General features: G+C 41.0%; 1 protein-coding gene across 4 annotated transcripts in view; it reads left to right on the plus strand.

Moving 5' to 3' along the window:
* The first annotated feature begins 260 nt into the window (after positions 1 to 260).
* The window catches only part of LOC148034899 (U-box domain-containing protein 4-like), a 54,103-nt gene continuing 27,374 nt past the window's right edge, over positions 261 to 26,989 (plus strand). The window contains exons 1-3 of one of the 4 annotated variants that reach the window (XM_087679847.1): positions 261 to 399; positions 24,313 to 24,582; positions 25,351 to 25,467. In XM_087679847.1, coding sequence (XP_087535973.1) covers positions 373 to 399; positions 24,313 to 24,582; positions 25,351 to 25,467 — 414 coding nt within the window. In that variant the 5' untranslated portion in view covers positions 261 to 372. Of the gene's footprint in view, positions 400 to 1,324; positions 1,344 to 24,262; positions 24,583 to 25,350; positions 25,468 to 26,989 lie in introns of those variants that run through there. The other 3 variants (XM_087679846.1, XM_087679848.1, XM_087679849.1) reach the window with 3 other exon arrangements.

Here is a 26,989-nt window from a genome sequence, read left to right on the forward strand (position 1 = left end):
CCTACCAAAGTCGGCCTCCCAAACTCTGTGCAGATCCATCGCATTGCGCTCCGAGCACTGGTTTTGTCCCAGCTCTTCGCCTTTCAAATAGAGGTGACACGAATCACCCAATTGGCTGCAGCACTAATGGAGATTTTGCCCTGATCCAGCGCACTACGACCGTAAATGAGAGGCTTTTACGATCCGGGCGGTCACACTCTCATCTTCTAGAGCCTCAGGCTCATGGATTGACGAATGCTGCATCCAGCAGGGTGAACTTCAGAATTTGCAAGAATTGGGATTCGAGGAATGAGTTGGCTGTGTCATCTTATGCAGGTTTGTATGGCATCATCCAGAAAGATGGCAAAGTAGACCTCCAACCACTAAACAGGGATGATGAATGTGAATCAGCGACAACCAGTAAGCCCTCTTCCTACTGTCTTGTACCCAGCTGTGTGATTGAAGTCCATTTCCGTGTCATTGAAATTGAGTTAGTGGTCATGTTTTATTAGATTGACACAAACAAATAAACAGGCACATCATCAATACTCTCCCATCCACCTGCCTATGCATGCATGCATGCGTGCGTGTACAGCTTTTGTTGGTGAAACCAGTCGTACTATATAAACATACAAAAGTTCATTGTCATTGTGACCATGCATAGAAAGAATGTCTGAAACAGTGGAAAAACGCCCATGCCTGGGACAATGAAGTACACTTTCAAGCTCATAAGAGTCTAAAGCAGAGACCTTCTAAAATATGTGAAATTGCCTCGGTTTATTCTCAAGACATATTCTCTGATACTGCTATGGAATGCGGATTCCCATGGCAGCACATTGGTGCTATCAGATGCATGAGCCTTCAGAAACCACGGGCAAGAAAGTGGAACGGAGGGTTGACTGGAGCAGTAATGAGCTGGGCCAGAGGTCTCAACTCCAACGTGCAGTTGACCAAACTGGCTGAACAGTGGCAGGTCAGTCCAAGAGTGATGAGATTTTAACTGGTTGTGGAGAGGACTGCAACCTGGCATTAGATTGCTGCAGGCAGGATAGACAATGTATAATTATGGTGTGCACGACAGAGGTGGGTGGGAACAGCAGTGTTAGAGGTGAGCAAAGAAGGTGCTACAGATCTGTAGTCTGGATGATTTGGTTTCATGACAAGTATTGGTGTCTGACAATGCCTTTTGGGGATTCCATGAAAACAGTCAGCTCTAATTCGGCGGGTGGGGGAAAGGGGGGAGGGGAGTGCAGGGAGAGAACATGGTCTCATATGTCAAAATGTGATGGTAGAGATGAATATGTGGTTCCAGGACACACTCACAAAGGAGTCAGAGGGGACTTTCGCTCTTGAAGGGTAGCAAGGTTCTCTCTCTCTCTCTATCTCTCTCTCTTTGAGTAAGACAATGTGCCGATGCTTAATTTTGTGGCAGCTTATAATGCAAATGTGGCTTGTCCCTCCATCAGTGTTGTGGAGGTGAAGCTGGACATTCTAGGTGGTGGCTCACATTACAGTAGGACTATTGTGTTCTTCTTTACCTTTACTTGGTCATGAATGTGTTACAACATGATGCTATGAAGGAAAAGCTTGAGAGTCCGTGCGGGTTTGATGTCTTTTTGTATTCACTTAAGGAGGCTCAAGATGCAATTTGCAATTGGTTCAATTTTCATTGACGGTTAGCTTGTTCATGTAGTGGCATGAAGGCCAATAGTGGATTGTAAGAACATTCTTTGTCAGCAATCTCTTACTTTTGTAGAGGTCACAATATCCCCTGTCAATATGTAACTTCTATCTTGTACTTTTGAGGACTGGACATTTGGGAGGTATCGGTGGATTGAGAAGAGAATCATGTGAAAATCCATGCTCACTTTGATTGGTTTTGGTATGGAAACTGTGTGACAAAGAGTATACTATATGATTGCAAAGATGGTGAGGATCTACTGATCCTTATTCTTTATGTGGACAACATGCTACTGACTGGCTCGAATGAGTCCCATATGCTGCTGTAAAGGCTGATTTGTAGTTACCTTTTGATGTTGCTAATCTTAGTTTCTTGCACTACTACCTTGGCATTGAGTTTGCTTTAGTTGAGGAGGACTTGTCATACATCAGTCCAAGTATCTTTGATAGTTACTCTAGCATTTTCAGATGGAAGATTGTAAGCCCATCTCTGCACTTGTTAAGATAGGGCATAGGTTCACACCTGAGGAATGAAGAGGAACCATTTGATGCCTCTTTTTATTAGGAGGTTGTTGGATGCCCATTGGACTTCTAAAAGACATGGCCCGATTTTCAGCTTGGCGTTGATAGAGTGATGTGTAGCAATGTAAGCTAAAAGATGAAGCTGCTGTAGACACAAAGAACTGAATAGAAGAACAATAACTTATGAACTCATAAGTAATGAAGTTGGAAAACAGAATCCATATACCGAGGCACGAGATATCAGAAGGGTGTAGAGAAATGGAAACCAAAAGATAGAATTGCGGTAAACACATAGAATTGAACGGAAGAACAAGAACACATGAACTCTAACGTAATGAAAGGAGAGGCAGCCAATAAATAGTCTGAAATAATACATCCAAGCTGTTAGGTTGGCTAGCATCATTACATGCTAGAAATACAAGTTCATTAGCATTAGATGTGCTCCACCTCAGAAATGAAATGCATTCGGACTATGCCATACAGCCATGATATGTAGATCACAAATATTTGCTCTCTAATCATGGGTGATAAGTACAATAAAATATACAATGATCAAAGGTGCACCATAGTACATACAACAATGACCATTAGATAAGACCACGGGTACCTAAGTAGTGGAGGTGATCAAGCCACCACCAAGGTACCTTGGAAAGACATTGATCTCGATGTTGATTCTACCAATCCTTGATCAAAGAGTAGAAATAGCTGAATCTTGATGCTTGTTTCAAAGCAGCTCCTTGGAAAGCACTATCATGACCATGGATACTCCCCCTTTGGCTAGACTTGTAAAGTGTTCCCTTGTGGGAATAGACTAGGAGCAAAGGCTGATCTTTGTCACATCTTCTATTATGAACTTGAATATGGATGTAGAAAGCCATGATCAAGCTCCACCACACCTGCATATAGATAAGGCTCGGATGCCCACCCTCCACCACCCATGCACACTCCTTCTTTGGCATTGGAGGGTTGTGAGGGATGATGGCATCAAGGCTTCAATAACAATTTTAGGGCCTCCTTGGCCTTTGTTGCATGGCCGGAATTAGAGTCGGAATCCGAGAATGATAAAAAATTAGAGGAAGATGGGCTTTTGGAAGAGTGGACTGCATGTTAGGAAGGTGTCACGCTGAAAATGAATGACTAAATCGTACGTGTTGCCTCGAATTGGATATTCTAGAACTGACTAAGAGGATAAGAGAGAATATCTCGGGTAAGCCCAATACCAAGAGTTCAATAGCACAAGCAAGGGAGAATAGTTCAAATTAGAGATAAGAGAGAGGAAAAAGATCTGAAGTGAGTGTAGTGAATAGAGGTACAACAACCAATACGTGTGAAGTTTGAACCTTCCCTTTAGTGTTGAAATTAGGTTGGAAACATAGAAAAGAGTGCTTGTAGAAAAAAGAGATAAATGATTGCAAAATGATGAATATGTTAGTTGTAGATGAAAGATAATGGCTAGTTTGAACGAAATGCAGGCTATAGTAGTAAAAATATAGGGTCCACCCATAGAACATGAAATGGAGAATAGGAACGTCGCACGTGGAATGGGGATGGGGACAATAATTGGGATGCCAAATCTAGGGAATGGGGATGTGGGAATGGAAACAACATTTTAGAAATTTAAATTCATGAAAAAATTTTAATATTTCAATTGTAATCCTTATGGAGTATTATAGCCAAGGTATATGTTCCACAAGGACAAATCATTTTAAGTTTTAACTTTAAAGATATCATGCATCATTCTAAAGCTAGTAATTTTAAATTGAATTACAACTTACAAGTCTCAAGAGTCAAGCTAGTCAATTATAAAACACATAGTACATATGTAAAACAATGAACAATGAACAATGAACCAAACTTTAAAGTATAAGCTGAAAGAACATGCGCATTGCCAAAAAAGGCTACAAATATGAAGTCTAATCTCTAGACTAAAGCAAAATGCAACATGCCCAAATAGCCCAAAGGGCAACTGCAAGACTACAAGTACAAATATAATGTCGGCATGGCACAACGTCCCAAGTGTCACATTGTCATCACTGATCATATACATAAGCAAACTAATTAAAGATCATCATGATTTGAGGTTGCTTTAGCTACTCTTAAAGTGCCACCCTCATCATCATGTGTACCATGATCTACTGCATCTTTCTCAACATCAACATGTGTCTCCTTTTTTTGCTGTATCTCCCACTTTGTGAATGGATCAGGCTTTGTTATCATAGTGTTACTACATGACATCTTTAAATTAGCACTAACAAATATGAGATCGTTTCCCCTCCACATCAGGATGCATCCATAACCCTCAACAAATGCACAGTATGTGATACCAATAGATCTATTCATTTTACATCATCCCAAAAAGCCGAGTTATTTGCTTTCTCCAAACATAAGATACCTATAGGAGTATCTGCCAATGCTGATGAGGTGAACTCATCAATAAGAAATAACTATCTCAAGGCACCAATGCATTCTCTTAATTTGCCTAGTATCAAGAAGGTAAAGGCAAACCTAGTATCAGAGTATTTTAAAAGCATCTTCTTCGATCGCAAAGAGAATTGATGGCAAAGAAACTGGCGATTCAAAACAAAGCTAACCATTTGAGCTTCTTGCTCTATGATAGGTGCAATCCATGACAGGTTACCAATATCCTTCAGTACGTTATTCAAGAAACAAGCCATACAAGATAAAATTGTGATATGTGGATAATATCCTTGTATGATAGGACCTGCTGCCTTGTTTGTGGGCTCTCTCCATCAACAACAAATCCCACAACATGCTCTGGGCCAATAAGCTCAATACCTGTAAGTTTGTAATCCACTTTGTTGCAAGTACATTTGTTGATGCATCATGTGAAGATATGAAATACATCTCCCCATGAGAATAGGTAACCATGCCATGAATGGATCACTTGTGTGTATCACTTCAACCATTAGCAAAATCAATGAAACTTCATTTTTAGCCCATAAGCTCTTTCTAATCACACTGCTACTTGCTCAACAAGGCACTTCTCCTTGTTTAGCAAAGTGTTGATAATGGAGGTACGTAGAAAGAGCCATACTCACCAATCTTCTTGCACATTAATTTAAAATACTATGATCTGGTTGCACGAAATTGAATGTGGTCATGATGAGCATCAAGTGTGCTTTGTCTATGTGCAACATGTGGCGCTATTGATGCCATGGCCGATGCAATGCCCAGAGTAGGTGTGGAGGTAGCACTTTCGGATACTGAACCTACTCTAGACATATTTGATGGGGGTGGTGTCACAGAATTTGCAGGGTTAGTTGCAAGACGTGGTGGTCTAGATACAAGACAAGCTTCTTGACTTATTACACAGTCACGAAGCTCCCTTTGTTGCTCCAAGGTCTCATTAGGACAAAAATGCACCTTTGAATTCGGCTCATGTAGGAGATGAGCTCGGACTTAATTATGCATAAGATGGAACAAGTGGCAATTGGTATTTCATATTCTAAAATTTAAGTAACTTTGAAAAATTAAAATTATTAAAATTTGAAATAGAAATGCTCGGTTTAATAAATTACCTTGTTTGCTCCACTAGTTCACTTGTATAGGTAAAGCTTGCAAGCCCATAGTTGAGATCCTCCACTTCTCAATGGGCGGTCAGCATTTACTTCTTCCCACCATGACCAATCATTAGACCTTCTTTCTTGACCACTGGCATGATGAGCAGGGCAGCAAGATGAAGCTAGTTCAAGCTGAAAATTGAAATAAAAGTGGTTGAAGAAAAGCCTAAAGGGCTGGCTGAAGTGAAGAGGCTTGAGAGAAGGGAGAAGAGTGAGGGAGAACTTAGAAGAGCGAAGGGAGAAGGAGAGAAGGGAGAAGAATGGAGAAGAGAAGCTTCCGCTCCAAAATGCCATTCTCTGGGGGAGTGTTGGTGTTAGCAAACTCTTGGTGAATGCTCCGATTTGCACAAAAACGAGCAAACTCATTAGACATAAATTCCCCTGTGTCGTCTGAACGCAAGGTCTTCAGTTGCCAGCCAAAACGGTTCTCCTCAAAGAGAAGCCAATCCTTGAAGTGAGAGAAAGCCTCCGACTTCAAAGTCAAGGAATAGGGCCAAGTCATCCTGCTGTAGTCATCTACGATCAACATGAAGTACAAGCTCCCCTTTGGTGCATCTTGTTGTCCCAAAGCTCTTGAAGACGATTTCCTCTTCTTGCCTTTGTTGTCCTTCCTTAAATGGTTCACTTGTATAAAGTACTAGTAACAATGAGGGCATCCCCATCATTATAGTCATAGACATTGCATTGATCCATATAGAAATTGATCACAAAACCAGCACATGCAATGGCTGAACTTGAAAGCAAGTTATTTAAAATGCATGGCATATACAAGACCTTTTCAAGCATGACAATTTTCCCATCCACTATGATAATGGGAACTTGAGCAATGCCTTGAATGGCATACAAAGCATTGTTTGTACGTACAACTGATCCCCTCTTTTATACCCTCTTTTGTACATTTGCATATGATACAAACAAGTCACGAAAGGACGTTATGTGCTCAGAGGCATCAGTGTCAAAATACCAAGTGCTGCAATTCTCAACAATTGAAAGACCATACTCATGTGAAGATGGATAATACAGACAACACACATTAAAGGCATAGGACTAATCAATGTCCAAGCTTGCCAAATGTGCAATTGCATCCTTTGCATTTACTAGAATTTTTAGCAATATACATACTCCAGTGTTTTTTCTTTTTAGTTGCCATTCTCTTTTTGCATTCTTCAATTACATGTCTCTTTTTCTTACAATACTTGCACTTTCTTAGCACCATCATCCTTGGTGTTTGAGGAGTCCATAGAAGAAGTTGTTTTGCTTTTTCTTTTGGAGTTTGAGGGCTACCATGACATCCCCTTTTTGTGATAGTTGGCTGCAAATGCTTGATTATCTATACTTATAGTAGAGTGATTCAGCTATGATTGCTCTTCTTGCAATAATAGTGATACCAATGTATCAATTGTGTAAGCATTAGGATCTCCTTTTGCAAGTAAATGGAGTGTAGTGACAAAACTCTGATAAGTATCAGGTAGACCAACCGAGACGGTAGATATAAGAGATACATCGAGAATTATTTCATCAATGCTAGCAAGATGCTTAGTAATGTCCTTAGCATGCATGATATATGCATCCACAGAATCACCCTTTGTCATGTACGCCATTTCAAGCCGCTTACGCAAATAGGCTACACAAGCTTCATTGGGCACTTGATACAATGAGGCAGGCTTATCCCAAGCATCCTTGGTTGTCGTGCATGACGATATATGTGGGATAACTTGTCTTTTGCATGAAAGTGCAATTAAAGCTTGAGCTTGGGTATTACGTTGGTCCCATTTTAACTGATTTGCTATGGGAGGTGTAGAAGGGGCACGAGCTGAAGATCCATTGGTGATTGCAGATAAGCTAGAAGAAAGTGTGACATTCTGTGTAGTAGGGCATGTATGCCTAACTTTTGAACCACATACATAGCCCCAAAGTTGCTTGGCAATAAGTACACGTTTCATCCATAGAAACAAGGAACGGCCGTTCCGGCTTGTAGGAACGGTTTAACGCATTCCAGACCCTTGGAGGAGGTGAAACGGCCTGGGAACGTTCCCTGCCGTTCCCAAGGTCGTTCCCTATCGTTCCCTGTCGTTCCCTATTTGGAACGGCCGTTCTAGGCTTGTTGACAAAAAATTTACATTTTTCCACATTTTTTCTTTTTGCTTGTATCACACTCCTATTGCATGTTCACCCATCTCCATTGCCTAATGTGCACACACTAATCTCTCTCCCTCTCTCTCTCTCTCATTGAATATTCAAAGTGTCAAGACAACCCACAAGCCAATTAGGAGTCCATGCAAAGTTCAAATTTGATGCATTATGAACTCTTGCAAATCACAATCAAATTTCAGCCTGTTCTCAATTCCAAGGTATGCCGTTCCCTGTTTGGAACGGCCGTCCAGGCTTGTTGACAAAAAATTTACATTTTTCTATGTTTTTTCTTTTTGCTTGTATCACACTCCTACCACATGTTCACCCATCTCCATTGCCTAATGTGTACACACTAATCTCTCTCTCTCTTTGACACATTGAATATTCAAAGTGTCAAGACAACCCACAAGTCAATTAGGAGTCCATGCAAAGTTCAAATTTGATGCATTATGGACTCTTGCAAATTACAAACATATTTGAGCCTGTTCTCAATTCCAAGGTAATCATCCATTTATATCGTCCAATTTCAAGGGAAACTAGAATAATTGGGACAATTCAGAGCAATTTGGAGTTGTGGGGGTAATCGAGTCAATTTTGTGACATTTGGGTCAATTTGGAGCATTGAGGGGTATTGGGGCAATTAGGGGAACATTCTTTGGGGCAACTTGGTCATGCAGGGCATATTTGGGGTACTTAAGATATGTGCCGTTCCCCCCGTTTCCGTTCCCCCACCTTGGACTTTTTCCCCGTTCTCATTGCCGTTCCCATTTCCCGTTCCAGGTAACTATGGTTTCATCATATATGTCCACATGGGATAATTAGTGCCATCTAATTTGTCCTAGTTCCCAAACATGTTGAGCAAATCATTTTGCTTGGCCATTGCTTGTTGAAATTTTTGGGTTTTTTGTAACCAGGTGCTGTCCAAAGTACGAAAGCAGTTGTAGCACAAAAATAAGCAAAGAAAAGACTGAAAAGTCACAAGTTTTAGAAAAATTGATGGTGTTGATGAAGAATTTCCAATCGAAAGGGCTCTGTGGCATCGGTGATTGGAAAGGGAGTAGATGGGCTCGTTGACGTGACGGGTTTGTCGCTTGATTGTAGACACTTTTGACAGGTCCACATGCAAGGGAAACATGATTGTTTGTTGGTTGACTGTTGGCTTTGCAGGCGTGTGACGTGATGGGTATGTTGCATGTTGATGGGTGGGTTTGCGTGTAGGGAAAATAGGGCTATCAAGACCAAGGTTGTCATGTTCGATGGCATCTGATTAGTACCATCTGATACTAGTACAGTACTAAGCGGACTAAAAAGTCTTGGATCTACGTGTGATGCTACGTTCGATTAAAAAAAGTTTACATATAATTTGCGTAGTTCACAATCTTGGACTTAAAACATTTATTTAGAGACTTTATTTCAAAGTAAATACAAAGGAGAGTTGAATTAGAGGGATAGAGAGGTCGAGGGAGTAGAGACAGCTTGAGAGAATAGGAAAGGTAGAGAGGTCAAGAAACAGAGATAGCATGAGGGAGTAGAGAGCTTGAGACGGCAAGAGTGCTTGAGGGAGTAGTATGTGGGAAGCTCAAATGAGTAGATACTAGAAAGGAGTAGAGAGCGTGCCAAGCTCAAATGAGTAGATATTAGAAAGGATGAACAAGATTTGGGGGGGGGGGGGGGGTAATCATCATGGGGACGTGAAATTTTAAGATACTTTAATCTTGCTGATAACATTTGATTAAGTTATTAACCAAATGTTTAAGGTTGTTAGTGCATGTGATTCACATGGCAGTTATTTCATGGTAACAAGCCAAGGACCTCGAGGATGTAGTGGGTGCCAAAGGCAAAAGTATAATAAGTTATGTTTGACAGGTACGAGGTGGTACTGATGTGATTTGCAACCTCCAAGGATCAGTTCTATAGCAAGTGACAGCAATTTGGAGCCTCTAGGAGTAGGAGACAGCAACCCAAGGTCCTTCTGGTGCAGGTGATAGTATATAGGAGGGGGCAACAATATTTCTGGTGGTCCTAAGCTGTAAGCGATAGGCTCCGTGGTTGTTTGAGCAGGGCAGTAGTAGTTTTTCAGTGTTTCTTACAATGAAACTTTGGAATTTCTCTATCTACAGCATTCTCTATCATCCCCAAGCCATCTCTTAAGTTATTTCAGTATTTTTTAGCAATTTGAGCCATCAAAGGAAGAGATTTCAATAAATCTCTATTGTATATCCTAATTTATAGCAGAAATCAAGGTTTTGACAGCTGCCTTGAGATATGTGCTCAGAATTGAGGGTCTAGGACTTGAATTCCAGCAGCTGAAATTGAGGAATTTTAGGAAGCTTCAAGAGGCCAGCTAGCCAATATCAGATTTGGGGTTGAATTTGTCTTTTAAGGAGTAGGGTAAAGGCCCAAGCAAACCAAAGGGCAAATTGGTTTGGAGAATTGCTAGTGAGTTTTGACAGCAAGAGGCACTTGGATTAGCAGAGGAGATAAAAGGATCTCAGTTGTACTCCTTCCATTTGCAATATAACATAAAGAAATATCGCAAGGGGCACCAATTTTGGGGCCAACAGGGTGTCCAATGTCCAAGATTAAAGTGATAATATTTGCATTTTCAATTTATGTGAATTTTATGCTTGCTGCAATTAGTGCTAAATCAAGTTATTTACCACCCTATCTGAGAAGGAAGGCTAGAGATTTCAAATTTGAATGTGTAAATGATGAGAGAGAGAGGTGGTTGCATTATGTATGTGGAGAGAGAGAGAGAGAGAGAGAGAGAGAGAGAGAGACTTAAGGTGTAAGAGAGAAGATAAGAGAGTTGTTGGAGAAGACTAGATGGTAGAGAAGAGAGAGTTGTTGGATGAAAACATGAAAAAAAAGCGCAAAAAATGGTTGCAGAATGGTCATTTTGACCTTGGCCCTTGATCGGCGAAGGGAACCCATCGGATGCCTTAGGATGGGATTGGATGAGTTGTATGGAACAGTATGGAATGGATGGGTCAACCTGTTTGTCGGACGTAGACAACCGTGGTCGAGACAGACTATCGGGTAGGCTAATGGAATAGGATGTGATGAGGAGCAGGCTGTGTAATTGAACAGTCGAGTGAACTGTTGAGACCTCGTTGGACAAGAGGCCATGGGCAGGAGGCAGACAATGTGCAGGTTGTTGATAAAGACGCTTAGTAGGCAGGTGAAAGAGAGCACTTGAGCTCAAGGCTCAAGGGCAGCTATGGCAACATGCAAACAAGGTGGTGGTTGAGAGGTATGGCTCTAATACCACTGTTAGGTTAGGGTTCAACAGCACGCACACACTCACATACTCACAGTGAATAAGTAAACAACAAGAGAGAAGATAGTGCTAGAAGGTTACTGTTGCATGTGAGTGCTATAGTGTGCAAGATATGAATGAGCAGGGATAGAGCTGAGAGTGAGGAAATCAAATGTGAGTGTACCAGTGTTGTAGGGTACACAAAGAATAAAAATGGCTTTTATGTTAGGGTACAAGTAAAGGGTGTTTTCACACCCGTAAGTTTACACACATGGGATTAATGGGAGTTTACACCCAAAGGGGATTTACACCCAACAACCTCCCACTTAAAGGCCCGAAGTGGTACCTTTAAACTATCAAACTCCCACTAGTCGAATGCAATGCTCATGATGAGCCTTTGCAAGGCTTTTAGTGAGAACATTTGTAGGGTTATATTGGGTTTTGACCTTAGTTAGTGACAAGGCCATCATCCAAGACTTGTCGAATATCTACGTATTTGGTACGTGCATGAAACATGGCATTCTTAGCCAGACATATTGCACTTTGGCTAACACAACTAAGAACTAGAGTACTTGAAGAAAGACCAAAATCCTTGAACAAACGGCCAAGCCAAATAGCTTCCTTAGAAACTTTTGTGGTTGAAATATAATCAGCCTCTGTAGTACTTAGTACTACAATTTTCTGCAATCTTGAACACCAAGAAATAGACCAGCCAAAGTAAAGACATACCCACTATTAGATTTTCTAGTGTCAAGATCTCTTGCCATGTTCAAATCACATAATCCTTGCAACTTTAGTGTACCCTTTCCATAGCATATACACTTGTCTTGTACCTTTTAAGTATCTAAAGATACATTTCATTGCTTTCCAATGTGGTTTGTGAGGGTTAGACATGAATCTACTAACAACTCCCATTGCATGAGTAATGTCTGGATGAGTTGCAACCCTGGCGTATATCAAAGAACCACAAGCTGATGCATAAGGTATGCCCTTCATAGTAGTAGCAGCTGCATCATCTTTACTAAGCTTTGTATATGGCGGTAAAGGCACACCAAGAGGCTTAGCATCAGCCATATTAAATCTATCAAGTACTTTGCTGATGTACTTGCCTTGTGAGAGAAACAACAAGTGTTGCGCTCTCTCTCTTTTAATGCGCATACCCAAATGTGTTCAACTGCTTCCAAATCTTTCATTGAGAAGGCTTAACTCAGCTGCCTTTTAAGAGCATGTAAAGTACTCTTATGCTTTCTTGCAATCAACATGTTGTTCACATATAAGACCATCACAATAAGGCTTCCATCATCATCCTTTTTAGTGTATAAGGAGTGATTTGCATGACTATGTTTGAATCCATGGTTGAGCATAAAAGTATCAAACTTTTTATACCATTGTCTAGGGGCTTGTTTCAGCTCATAGAAGCTGCGTTTCAGCTTACAAACTAAATGCTCTTTCCTTGGAATAGCAAAACCTTTGGGCTGTTTCATATACAACTCTTCATCCAAGTCACCATGAAGAAAAGCAGTCTTTACATCCATGTGATCCAACTCTAAATCCATGGATGCAGTGAGAGCAAACAAAACACGGAGTGTAGTCATCTTCACCACCGGTGAAAAAACATCCTGGAAGTCTATGCCTTCCTTCTGTGTATAGCCCTTAGCAACCCAACGTGCCTTATATTTGGGCTTCTCATCAATACATTTCACCTTATAAACCCATTTATTAGGAATAGCTTTTCTATCCTTGGGCAAAGGTACAAGCTTACATGTGTTATTCACATACAGAGACTTCATCTCTTCTTGCATAGCAATCTCCCACTTTCTCTTGTTTTCACAAGATTGTACCTCTCTAAATGTTAGAGCCTCACCTTCATCAGTCAATAAAATTCAATCCAAAGATGGTTGAAACCTCTGTGGCTGCCTTGTGACATGTGTAGGCCTTCTTACCAGATGATCTGCATTGATAGGCAATAGGCCTACATCCTCAGGTACATGCACATCATCACTTGGTGGCTGATTTCCAGCATTTTCTTGTTGCTGGAACCTGTTTTCAGCATGTTCTTCTTGCTATCCTATTCCATCACGTGCATCAATTTGCTGTCCATTATCTTCTGGCTGTAGCACAATAGGTTGCTGCTCATTTTTAGCATTAAAAGGGACAGAATCTTCAGCTAATGGTTGCTGAATGGTTGGCTGTTCATGCTGTAATTTGACCTTATTTTTGTAAAGATCACTTTTAGTATTTTTCAATAACTTTGCCTCATTAAATACTACGTCTTGGTTGCGTACTATCTTCCTATCCTGAGGAAGCTAACTCTATATCCCATCTCTCCCTCATCTCCATATCCCATGAAGATTCCCTTGATGGATTTCATGTCTAGTTTAGTCCTTTGATTTACAAGAATATTCACAAAAGCATCACAACCAAAGACACGCAAATGGTCATTTGAAGTAGGTTTGCCAGACCAAATCTTTTCAAGAATGCCATTTTCCAATGCACGATTGGGAGAGCGATTGCACATATGAACTGTAGTTTTAAGAGCCTATTCTCAGAATTGCTGTGGGAGATTAGCTGTTGACAACATGCATCTGACTCTCTCATAAAGTGTGCGATTATATCTTTCAGCCACGCCATTTGATGTAGGATTGTAAGGGGTTGTCAACTCCCTCTTAATGCCATGCATCTCACATAACTTTTTGAACTCATTTGAAACATGCTCACCCCTATTATCCATTCTTATAACTTTTAACTTAAGCCCTTTCTATGTTGTAACAAAAGCATGGTACCTTTTAAAGGGGTCCAACACTTTCTTTTTACTCTTTAATACATAAACCCATGACTTTCTACTAAAATCATCAATAAAAGTGACAAAGTACCGTGCATTCCGATGTGAATTAACATGCATAGTGCACACATCAGAATGTACTAAGTCAAGAGCATTGGACTTCTTAACAACACCAAAGTAATAAGGAGACTTTACATGTTTTCCATATATGCAATCATTACAAAAGTCCAGACCAGAGCCTTTTACATCAAATCTCCCTAAAGAGGAGAGAACTTGAAGGCCTTTTTAGGCCATATGGCCAAGTCTTTTGTGCCAAAGTTCCATCTGTGAATGAACTTCAGCAACAACCAAAAACTTGCTAGGTAATGCTTTACAATGCAAATAATACAAAGTTTTCCTTTTGCTACCTTTAACAATCAGTATGGAGTCCTTGTGGACCTTCCAAGATCCACCACCAAAACTAGTAAAATACCCTCTTGCATCAAGCTGCCCAACTGATAGTAGACTTTTCTTTATGCGAGGTACATATTTGAATCTTGCAAAATCAGCTCTTGACCATATTCAAGGGCCAAGTGAATGGTACCTACACCCTCGATTTCACATGCATAATTGTTGCCCAAGTAAACCTTGCCTAGGCAACTTGCATTGTATTTAGAAAATGACTCCAAAGAATAAGTAACATGAAAAGAGGCACCGCTGTCCACTATCCATGATTGAGACCCATCATGAGCTGAAGGTAAGGTATTAATTACCTCCCTTTTAGTGATGTGCATATCACCTGTTGCTGCCATAACATCTACATCATTACATGAGGCTGCAAAAGTATCTCTCGAGTGTAAGAGAGCTCTTCAATGACCACACTAGATGCAACATTTGCCTTTGCAACTTCTTTTGAGGGAGAGCCGTCATCATCTTTCTTGTCATCCTTCTTTTTCTTTCCTTGCTATTTCTTTCTTTCTTACTCTTTCTTACAGTAGTGACAATCATGCTTCCTATGCCCTTTACGTCCACATTGATAGTAAGTAACATCCTGTTGTTTGCCCTTGCTTTTACTTCTACTTTTGCCTTTATTTCTTGCATTACCCCTCTTTTCTGACCTAACTTTGAGGTAATAGGCTGAACCATTGCTTTCTCCATTGGACTTTCTTCTAATCTTCTCATTGAGAATAGAGCCCCTAACACCATCGAAGGTTAAAGCAGGGTTCCTCAATGAAACAACCATAGACTCCCAGCTATTAGACAAAGTCATCAACAAGAAAATAGGCTTCAATTTATCATTGAAGGGTTGCAAACCAGAGTCTTGCAACTGGCTCAAAGTCCTTTTGAAATCACTCAAATGCTTTGACGTTGGCTTAGACTTATCCAACTCCATGTTTACAAGTTTGCGCATGAGATGCACTTGATTTATTGGAGTTGTATTTTCATAGGTGTCCATCAACTTTTTCCATATGGCATAAGTTGTATCAAGATGCATAATGTTTGTAAGTACATCATTAGATACAACCATTAATGTATGCAATGGCCTTCTTGTTGAGTCTAGCCCAATTCTCATGTGTCATAGCTATAGGCTTGACTTCCAAAAGAGCATCATCACAATCCTTAAAAAACAAAATGTCTTGCATCTTGTCCTTCCACAAGTCAAAGCTAGTGCCATCAAACCTCTTGATTTCAAGAAGGGATTTAGTGTCATTGCTGCTAGAAGCATTTGCAGCCATTTTTCAGCAATGCACCCAAAGATCAATGCTGCAATTTATGACAGCAAACAATGAGTTGAATATTCAGCTAATATCGGCCCAAATTTTCAGATAACAAGAGTAAGATTCAGTCCAAGCACATATACAGTAGTAGAACAGATGGCTTTCATCACTGCCAGGTGACTCCCACTTCAGTAGTATCACCAAAAGTACATCTGCAACCATCCCAAATCTGCAATTGATCACTAAGACTGCTGCAACATGACTATTCAGCAATACATCAACTCAATGGGAGCTGCCCAACATGCGTACTGCATACATATATGACCAAGTCAACTTGTTGTACACAAAAAACACCAAGATTGTTTGCAATTTCTTCAAAATCTCATAAGTGGGAGATAAATCTCAATGCCCCAAAATTTTTCCAACCAATCTACCTTGATTGCATTAGTACATGATTGCGAGAGCAAAAAACAAGCAAAATTAGCAAAATTTACCAAAATCTTGCAAAAGTTCCAAAATTCTTAGGTCAAAATGTGCATCAATGTCAACAAATTTGACCAAGCTAAGCAAAATTTCACTAATATGAGAAAAGCCCTTGAATTTTCGGAGCCAATGTGCACAATTTCTGCAATTTCCGGGTCGGATTGTCCTGTTCTGGATCACAGTTCTCGAATCCGGGAAAACCCCCAAAATTTTCAGCCAAAATGGTATTGTGTGCTTGTGCACGCGAACACCCGATAGAGAAAGGAGAGAAAAATTGTAGATTAATTTTTTTTTTTCAAATCGTTGATCTGCTCGTCTGCATAGTCCGTTGCCTAGCCCGTCAGTCCGTTGTGTGTAGTCTACTTGACCTGTCGGCCCGTCGTGCGTTGGTCAACCTAGTCGCCCTATTACACGCGACGTGCATCAGTTGTCAGGCCCATTGGTTTGGATCTGGTCGCCCGTTGGTCGGCAGCCGTCGACTTGCTCCTTGTTCTGCATGCGACCTGTACTGGTCGTCTTCTCCCCCACTTCATTTGTTGCACGTTGGGATTGTATCGGTTGCCTTCTTGACTGCTACTTGTTGATTGCTACCAGTCCCATGACCTGGCACACTCTTGGGAAGTGCGAACGCTGTAACCTATGCTCTGATACTAGTTTGTTGTGCATGAGTGCTATGGTGTGCGAGACAGGAATGAGGAGGGATAAAGTTGAGAGTTGAGAGTGAGGGAATCGAATATGATTGTACTAGTGTTGCATGGTACACAAAGAATAAAAATGTATTTATATGTTAGGGTACAAGTAAAGGGTGTGTTCACACCCATAAGTTTATACACATGGGATTAATGGGAGTTTACACCCAAAGGGGCTTTACACCCAATAGTCACATCCACTATGTGAGAATGAATGAAAGTACAATCCCTAAGGTACTAAGTACCATACCCATTGATGGGTGTTTACACAGGAAAAAAACCCTTCTCTAGCTAGAAGGTAAAAAGTGCCTGAGAGAGAAGGGAGTGTTCACACGAGAACTTATGGAGGAGCATGATAAGTGTAACGGATGCCTACTGGCTGAGATCTACATGTAGGAGAGGAGTCACTTGCTAACAGCTAGAGCAATGTGGCATTTGCGAGGAATCTGATGTTTCATGCTGTGTAAAGCACATTGAGGTGCATTGCCACTTTGTTAGGAGAGCCGCCATGTGGGAGAGATCGACTTGGTTTGTGTCCCTACATAGGGCAATGTGGTGGAGGTGTTTATCAAGGCTCTTTTAATAGAGAAGTTTGAGGTCTTTCCAAGGCTTTAGGCTTAGTACCATTTACCAATTGATCTACCATACCTTGTGTGTGTTCATATCATTGAGTCTAGGGTGGTTTCTTACACTTTTTATGTTCCTCTCGGTGGTTCTGGTGTGAGCAGTCTTTTACATGGGCACTTTTATACTTATTATTGTGTTTCTTTTGGTTGTTTTGATATGAACAAGTCTCTAGCACACAAGCACTTTTTACCTTCATGCTGGAAAGGATTTTCCTCATGTGACTGCCCTCTTGGTGGTGGTACTTTACTATCTTAGAGATAATGTACAGAATGTTCGAGCACACTTTCTTTCCCTCATTATATTATGTGTGAGCTTTGCATCAAACCCAACAATGAACCACAATGGTCACAGTCTTGTCTCAAAGGGAATGAGGTAACGTGCAGTGCTCAAGCATGGAATGGGTCATCTCCAACACATTCCTATGTTGTCACCATAGTTTTTTTCATACTCATATCTTTGAGCAAACAAACGTTTGCAAACGTCTGAAAAAAAAAGAAGTATGTTAAGCATAACATGCTTGTCCCGTCGGCCAAGTATGTTTCGGATAACATACTTTGCAAACGTATGAAAGTATGTTATTCATAACATACTTGTCCTGTCAAATGTTTTTAGGAAAATAGTCCCAAGTGCCCGATAACTCCATAGGGCTCAGGCAACTTGTTACTTGACAAAATTGACTTGTTATCTCTAGCAACCCTTTTTGTGTACTTACGACTTTGTTGAGTACTTCAACCCACTTATCTGGATCAGCATACTGTTTTGGACTGTTTTAGGTTAATTTTTTCTTTGTTTTTTGGATCTGATGTCTAAGGTGAGCCTGTAGGCTTACACAATGTGGCTTAGATATGTCAAAATTTCACATTGTAATGCGTGTTTTAAAATGTATATGTGTCATGGGAAAATGTGGTTAATTAAATGTATACTAGTAGAAAAGTATGTTATATTTTCAGGTCATGTATGATTCAAATTTTGTCAAGTTAAACCCATTATAACATTGTTTTAAAATGTGTATGTGTCATGGGAAAATGTGGTTAATTAAATGTATACTAGTAGAAAAGTATGTTAAATTTTTCTGTCATGTATAGTTCAAACAGTACCGGTGAAACATACTTTTTTCATACTTTCATACCCATATGCATATTCGTATAAAAAACGTATGAAAAAACTATGGTTGTTGCTCTACCACACCAGTTTTTGATGGTCTGATGGTGTGTCAACATTAGCTTACTCTATGTGAATGCGATGACAAGGACAATACTGTTGATACTCGTGTGGGAGGTGAACTTTCCACTCTGATCTACTCTCATAGTTTTGAACATTCGGAGTGGAGTGCATTTCTACCATGCTCCTCTAGCCACTAAAAGTGCTGGAATGCCTTTGACCTGGCCTTCAAACAGAAAGCTCATATAGATCTGGAGAATTCATAAAAAATCAACATGAGGTAAACAAGCTTGCCCAATAGAGGATTGCGCATGGGGCTGCACAAATCCATGTGGATAAGCTCTAAGAGTAATAGTGGCTTGACAAGATGGCTTTTGTAGAAAAGGCTTTTTATGCTACTTGGCTTGTATGCAATTGAGACAAGGTGCTGGAAGGTGCACCTCAAAATCTAATAACCTCTCAACTAGATGTGCATGGCTGGCCTGTCTCAAGGGATCATACTGCAGGTGGCTGTATCAGGCATGCCATAAAAATGCTCAACTCAGAGGATCCCTGCAGCAAGGGCTGAAAGCTTATACAGCTCACCCTCCTATAAATCAATCAGAGAGGCTTATTAGTGGCCTCATCCACAGCGTGCACATCTTGGTTAGTGAAGACAACCTTGGAGCCTAGTTGTGCAATATTATATACAGAACAAAGTTTAAACCCCCAAATCTGGATCATAAAGGGCCTCAGAAACGGACCTGCAGCCTTGTCTGTGTGGAAGTATTCCAAGATGATGAAAAGCATTAAGTCTTGGCTGACACAGAATTGCAGAATGTCCGGCTGTGCTAGACCTAATATCACTATCTTGATTCTCTATTCAGCTTCTTTTCAAGGTAGGACCAATATGTATGTATGTCACAATCTAATCAGTATGTTTTTCAATTCTGTATATTTTCCTATATGTACCAATGTTCTGCACATGATTACTTAAAACCTTCTTTTAATTGGTCCTTTTTGGTCACATTGACGTTGGGGGTCCTTGGGTTCATGAAACCCTTCTTTTTGGTTTGTGTCTATGTATGTGTACACTGAAATGCACCTACTTTATTGAATACTGCATAGTTGCAGTGTGCGCGTGCGTGCGCATGCTTGTGTGGATGTGTACACTGAAACGTGCCTACTTTATTGATACTGCATAGTTGCAGTGTGCGCGCGTGCACATGCTTGTGTGGATGTGTGTGCATGTGTGTGCACATTATGCCACCACTGTACTTAATGAGTAATTATTACATACATGTAAATAAATTTTTTGGTGTGCATGTGTGTGCGTGCTGGGGGGGAGTGTTTCACAAAAAAGTGCCCATGTGTGTGCATGCTATAGATGCCATTGCTGTAATGAATTTTTGTTTACATACATGTATACATATTTATTAGCATGCATACGTGATGCATTGATATGTGTGTGTGTGTGTTTGTTTGTTTGTAAATGCCATTGCTGTAAATATTTATGCAGATATTTGTATAGACATTGTGTGCATATATAAATGCCCCTGCTGTAATTAATTTACTGCACATACATGTTAAATATATACAGATTTTTTTGTGAGTTGAGAGAGAGAGAGAGAGGGGGGGGGGGGGGGGGAGGATTTCTTGGAGCCATGTTTGCATGTCTGCACCTAAAAAAGCATGGGTGGTGGGGTGATTTTGGATGTATAGACCCATATGGTGGCCCTTCGTTGGTCACTCTTCAGAGCAATGTGTTGATCCTCATCCTTGGGTCTTTATATTCACTTGTTCTTGGAAGACCGAAGTATTGTACATGGTAGCACTAGCATATGGGCATCATGGTGGCACGCTCTTAATTCGGATACTCACTTTTCCACACTCTCCTCCATTTTGGTAAATCATTTGGTTTCTTCTTGGAGGCTCGTTCTTCAAAAGGCCCCCTGGTAGCCTGAAGAGGATCGTCTAGAGGAAAATTCCTTTTAGTTGGAATTGTTGGCGGTGTTGCGGCTCTTCCCTTTGGATGTGAAATAGGAGAACAGGCCCAAGTTCATTTGTATGGCACGTGTGGGTTTTTCTTGTTGCTGATGTGAATTTTATGAGTTGTGGGGGGTTGATGTCTTTTGGTATGGCGAGGAGACTTTTCCAGAGTCCTCGTGGATACCGCGACTTATGGGGCTGCATTGAAAGGTTGATGCAACCTTTTCCTGCACTCGACTCGGATTGCCCTTGGCAAGATTAGGATCTGGCTAGTTGTGTTTGTTTCCAAAAGGCTTTGGCTAACTAGGTGTATCATCTCTTGATTAAGGACAAGCATTGGCTGGTTACTAAAGCCAATGTGATTCGGGGCATGAATAAATCCAAGGCTTGGTGGAAAATTCTAGTGATGGAAGGATGGTTGAACAAGACCCTGTTCAAATGCAAGGTCTTTCTTTGGAGAGTGATCATTGGTGGGCTTCCCCTTGCTTCAACCCTTTCTAAGTGCTAAATCTCAAATGGCAACTACTTTTTTTGTACAACCAACCTGGAATCTTCGCATCATAGATTTATTTCCTGCCCTTTGGCTAGGAAAATTTGGGCTCTTCTGGCATATATTTGGCAAGTGCTTGTTGGTCTATTGTTATGCCCTTTTGATTGGGTTTTGGCTAGGGCCAAATATCCCACTCCAGTGCAGCCACATATGAAGGTCTTTTTCCATTTTTTCAAGTTTTGGGGCTGTTAGCATAATTGGATCACCTGGAATGCTTCGGTCTTTAACTTTGTCGCGGGCGTCCTGAGGCACATAGCCAAACTCAAGGGTCTTTCTACACTAGTAGTTAGTTCTTGTGTAGCATGCTGATCTTCTCCCTAGGGAGGATTTAGCTCCTTGGCATACGGCAATCTCTATTGCTTCTTTGCCGTGACTTTTGTATTTGATCTTCTATAAAGGGAGTTTATGCACGATGGCCTAGAGTCATCCTCTATCTTGTAATCATGTCATCTTGTACTTTTTTCGTAATTAATACAATTACCTATGACGAGAGAGAGAGAGAGAGAGAGAGAGAGAAATGAAATGATATATTAACGTCTACAAAAGGCCAAAATGACCTATGAGACCATGAGTTACAATCATGTGTATGATGGTACAATTGTCTGGGCAAAATATGTAGCACAAAGCAAAATAAGAAAGGAAACTAACTATGGCTATGTGTAAAACATAGAGCTCCAAATGGTACAATCTCATGTGGGTATGGAGGGCCTAGCTCTAGCCCAAGCAATAATCCCCTGTATCCGCCTATGAAGGTGTTGTTAGTGTTTGTGTCAAGGCCTAGGACGTCTGGATCGGCTAAGTTGAACGGCTCGATCAATTAGTACTCCTTGTCTGTGTGTGGACTGTAGCGGTGAGAGAGGCTCTCGTGTGGACTGTGGCTGTAACTGTATTGAAGTCTTCTAAGTCTCCTTTGCAAAGGAGTTTGTGAGCTGCCACTGTGAAGGGCCTCGATGTCCTAGAGTAGCTGTACTCCCGAGGCGCATGTCACGAAGCCGTCGTATCTCAAGAAGAAAGAGGCCAAGGCATCGCTGATTGGTAAAATCCATGACTGTGGATAGTGGTCGAAATCCGTCTCTAAAGAGACAGTGGAAATAACCACGGACCTCATAATACGCTGGGCAGCGGCATATATAATGCTCCTCTGTCTCTGGCTCTAATTGGCATATCTAGCATATGCGCTCCTCTGGTGGGATGGATCTATATTTGGCAGTCTCAATCTCTAGCTGATGTGAGGATGTGCGCAATTGGCCAATAGTACATTTGATCCCATGGGAAAGGTGGGTGTCCATGTATCTCGGGCAAACAATAAATCCATCATCTGTAGTATGAAGGAAATGCCCGTGGTAGAAAGCCATCTTTGTCCCCAGCTCCTGCCCTGGCATCAACCATGTCCACCTGATATCCAACTGGGTAAGATCCATCCCGATGATCTTGCGGATCTCTAACCCGCTCAGATCAAGAGATGGTGCATCAAGGGAGTACTGGAAGGGGGGTAACTTGTCCATGCTAAAGCCATGCAGCTCAAACCAGGCCGACATCTGTGCATACCAACATGAAGTATCACCCTCTTTGGCAAGTTGCCTGGAGGACTCAAGGGCCAACCGTGCATATTTGTGTTTGGGTAAGTCCCATAGGCTATGTATGTATGTGACCGATCGGGTGTGGGCCTCTACCACAATCGGTGTAGCTGCTAGCTCGGCTTTGATGATCTCATGTGGCACTAAGGCCTTACATTTGATCATCCTGGATATCATGGACACTAGGGGTTTCTCCATTGACCGCCATCCGTCTAAGTGCTCCCTGATCTGCTACTGTGGTCAAGACTGGGCCCCCATATTTGTACTCCATAAAGTAGTGTGGATGTGACCAGTGTATCGAAGATCCATAGCTTGGTGCGGGGTTCTTGGAATTGCAGCTGTGAGCACATCCTCTCCAAACCACCTAGTGTTGTGTATTTGCGAGTCAGTCTAGTGTCTGCACCCTCTCGCATAGAAAAGGTGGGCCCTGTGAATAAGACTCCTAGGTATGTATAAGAATCCACATACTCTAGCTCCTCAGATCCTTATGTGAATTTAGGTGCTGATCTCCTGACCCAGTGTGGTGTAGTATTAAATACCATCACCTTGGTTTTACCAAGGTACACTGAAAGCCCACTGTCCAAAGTATAGGAGTGTAATGCTTCCAAGTGTCTCTGTAGACCCTTTGGAGAGTCAGCTATCAATACAATGTGATCTGCATACAATAGGAGAGCTATCCAAGTGCTAGCTAGTGGAGCTCCTGGCATTTTGTTTGGACTGTGGTGGGCACCAATGAGTTAAAACACAACAGATCTTACCAAGAAGAAATCCAGTATGATAATAAAACTGAATTAGGATTATTTGATTTGTTGAGTAGAATTTAGAACATGCCACCAAGAGGCTTGAATCTGTGTACTGGCATGTGAAATCCCTACCCTCTTAATAAAAATTTTCACAATAGCTGCCCAAGGATGTTACTCTGAACAAATGTCCTACACAAGGGCCGATTGAGAGTCATCACGTGTTTCTTGACATTAAAAAGAGCAGCCCCATCATATGCTGTGGAGTAATGACTTGTACTTAAATCTCTCTCTCTCTCTCTCTCTCTCTCTGTGTGTACCTATAATAGCTTTCATTTTCCTATAATTTGTTTCCTTAGTTGTGCATTGTATATCTTCTCCATTCTTCTGCTTGTGCTAGCAGGGTTTCCTGTATTTTGTTCTCAGGTCATTTTTTAGATTGCAGTGCTTCTTAAGAAATAGCTTATCTTTACATATTATTTCTAAGTAAAATATCAGTATTTGAGAGTTGGTAGTATCTTAATCTGCTGTTCATAAGTTCACTGGGATTCTTGCTTATTATTGTTGTCAGAAGAGATTTAGTGCATGATTTGACAGTCTTTTAAACTGTAGCAAATGACATGACATATAACAAGTTATATCTGTCTCTAAGGCTGATGTTTGGGACTTGGTAGCATCTTAATCTGCTGTTCAGGACTTTGTGGTATCTCAATCTCATAAATTCACCGGGTTTCTTGCTCATTTTTGTTGTCAGAAGAGATTTAGTGAACGATTTGATAGCCTTTTAAACTGTAGGCATAACATGGCATATCTGTCTCTCAATGATTGTTATAGATGATATGTCTCTGATGCGAAAGACAGACAATCAGCTCTTCTCTTTGCAGGCTATGGACTCTACAGAAGTTCTGGCCAAGTTGTCCCAACTGATTGAAGCAACCTTGTCAGCATCAGAGAAAGCCACCTTTCATACAACTAACTGTCAAGCCCTGGCTAATTTAATCAAACAGTTACTACCTCTGTTAGATGAAGTTCAGGAGTCTGAAGTTCCAATCATGGGGGGTGCTGTTACGTCATTTGAAGGGCTGCAATCTGCTATCCTGAAGGCCAAAAAACTTATTGAAAGATGTGGGAGAGAAACAAGCCAACTTTATGTGGTAATCTATACATTTTGAATTGTGTGGCAGATTTATGGGGGATTTTGCAAGTGCCAGTGTGTCAAAATTTGTATCTGTTGCATTGATGAGTTTGGAGTTTGCAACAAGGATCTAACCACATGCATTTTACATCAAGAAAGGAGTGATATTCATAAACAATGCAAGTTTGGGGAAAATCTTGTAGGCAAGAAACAGTAAGTCATACTCATTCTGCAAATGTAAAAATGGGATGGAGTACATTTCTAGCCTCTCTCTCCTACCTTCTTGGTGCAGAATTTGATGCTGTTGATACTGCTTGATGTGTTTACAAATGGTAGGAATAACTTTAAAAAAATTTGTATCTGGTGATTTTTTGAAATTCATTTAGCATTGTCATATATATATCTTTCATTATGTAAGGCTGGACCTTCTCTCAGCAGTTAACAGTATGTTGTTGGTCCAAGGTGGGCAACTTTTATGTAGAGATGGGTTTTGCCATGTAGAACCCATTACCTTCAGAATGAGCCTGATTGCTGTTGCTGGATTGGCTTAGGCAGTATGTTTTTCAATTCCTATCTCAGGATGACTAGGGCTGCCCTTAGTGGTTGGAGTGCCAGAAACGCTTTGTAAAGGTCACAGCAGGTGGTTTATATTTAATTATGGATTCATGAGCTTCTGGTTTCTGCTTTTCTGAGGATTGAACTTCTGTAAGGTCTTGGAAAACATGCGTTGCTGTTGAGCCTAGTTGGTAATGTTCCAGCTACAAAGCTTGACTGAATCAAATTGCAGGTTTTACGGAGTGAAAAATTTGTCCAAAAGTTTAAGCTGGTTGCTTTGGAACTAGAAGCTCAAGTCAGTTCATTGCCTTTGGGAGCTCTCCAACTGACCGAGACAACACGACAGCAGGTGCAGTCCTTTGGCACTGGTTGTACTTTTATGGAGGGACTGTTATCGCCCCTTAATGTACTGCTTATTTTATTGATATAGGATATTTTGTATTGGACTACGTGTACTTGTTATGTTGTTTGGATAGTGAGTTTAACCGTTGATGGAGCTTGACAAAAAAAATGTCTGAAGTTATTCAACTCATACAAGTTGAACTAGACACTTGATATTTTTCTCGATCATGTTTTACACCAGTGTCTCTTCATGAGTTGTGCTATGCTGCTTTCTATATTCGAAATGTGTATGCTGAACATTAATTGTGCTTGTAAGGGGCAAGTTTTACACTCTAGATAGCACCCAAAATGTGGTTCAGTCCAAGTCTCAAACGACGGTTGTGTGGACAACCAACATTTGGGCATGAACTTGCAAGTAGGACATCAGCTAATGAGAGTTGTAAAACAGCCAAATTGCCTGCTTTTGGCAGGGGTGGTTCATCTCTTGAACCCACCCTAGACATCATTATAGCTGCCTGAAAGGTTAGGGAGCTTTTGAAGCTTGTCATGCTTTTTTGCCATAAATTTCCCACTAATTGTGAAGAAATGGTGACCACATATATAGATAAACTCTGGAGGACTGGTAACACTGCCAATTAGTGGAAGACAGGTGCTAGGTGCTGACTAACTCCCCCCTTGGAGGTGTTGGAAGTTGGCCTAAAAAGTAGAGAACCTAGTGCAAACTCCAGGAGGCCCTAATATTGAGGTAGGGAAATGCATGTGAGGGACATAGCAGTTGGTAAGATGATGCCAGTCGAAGATGTGTGTGGGAAATGTTGCATTGAGAGTGGAACCTAGAGAGAAAACTGTGTATCAACTCAATGATAGCCATACTTGGTGGCTTCCATTAGGCCGTAAGTGTAAGGTGTGAAGATATGCTAGGGTTTGCGCTGAGGAAACACATAATGTACAACCAAGACTGAAACACAAAGACTTTGATAGAGATAAGCAAAACTCAAACCTTAAATGCAAAACACAAAAACTCAAAACTCAAACACAGAGAGAAGAAACTTAAGTGAATGTTGTAAATGAATGTAAGGGTATGCAAAATGCCCAAGGGTAGAGCAATGTAGTGTCGGAGAGTGACATCCACCGGAGATAGATCCGAAGTTCTATAACCATCAGTTGGAGATGAGAGAGTGCTGTATAATGAAGGGTAGTAAGCTGGTCACCAAAGCATAGTAGTCAGAGGCTGAAATTTGGTAAACGTAGTAGTGTACCACTAGAGGAGGTTGAAAACTGATCACCCGAGGTAGAGAACTGTCAAGCAACAACAAGAGAGGTATTTGTTGATGTAGATGGCTTGTTGGATAGTAAAAACGTAGGTGTTGCAGCAGTCGCCCAATGGGAGAGATGACAATAGCTTGTCGTTTGGCACTAGATGTTGAAAACGCAAGCTGATTAGGTGTTATGATGATGCAACAAATGGAGACCTCCAAACAGTAGGGCAATGGCTGAAAACAGGCTGCCTAGGGCTGAATAGTTATGGG

Source organism: Lygodium microphyllum, chromosome 6 (assembly GCF_053477565.2).
Source record: "Lygodium microphyllum isolate KBCC chromosome 6, Lygodium_microphyllum_v1.1.10, whole genome shotgun sequence".
Lineage (NCBI taxonomy): Eukaryota > Viridiplantae > Streptophyta > Polypodiopsida > Schizaeales > Lygodiaceae > Lygodium > Lygodium microphyllum.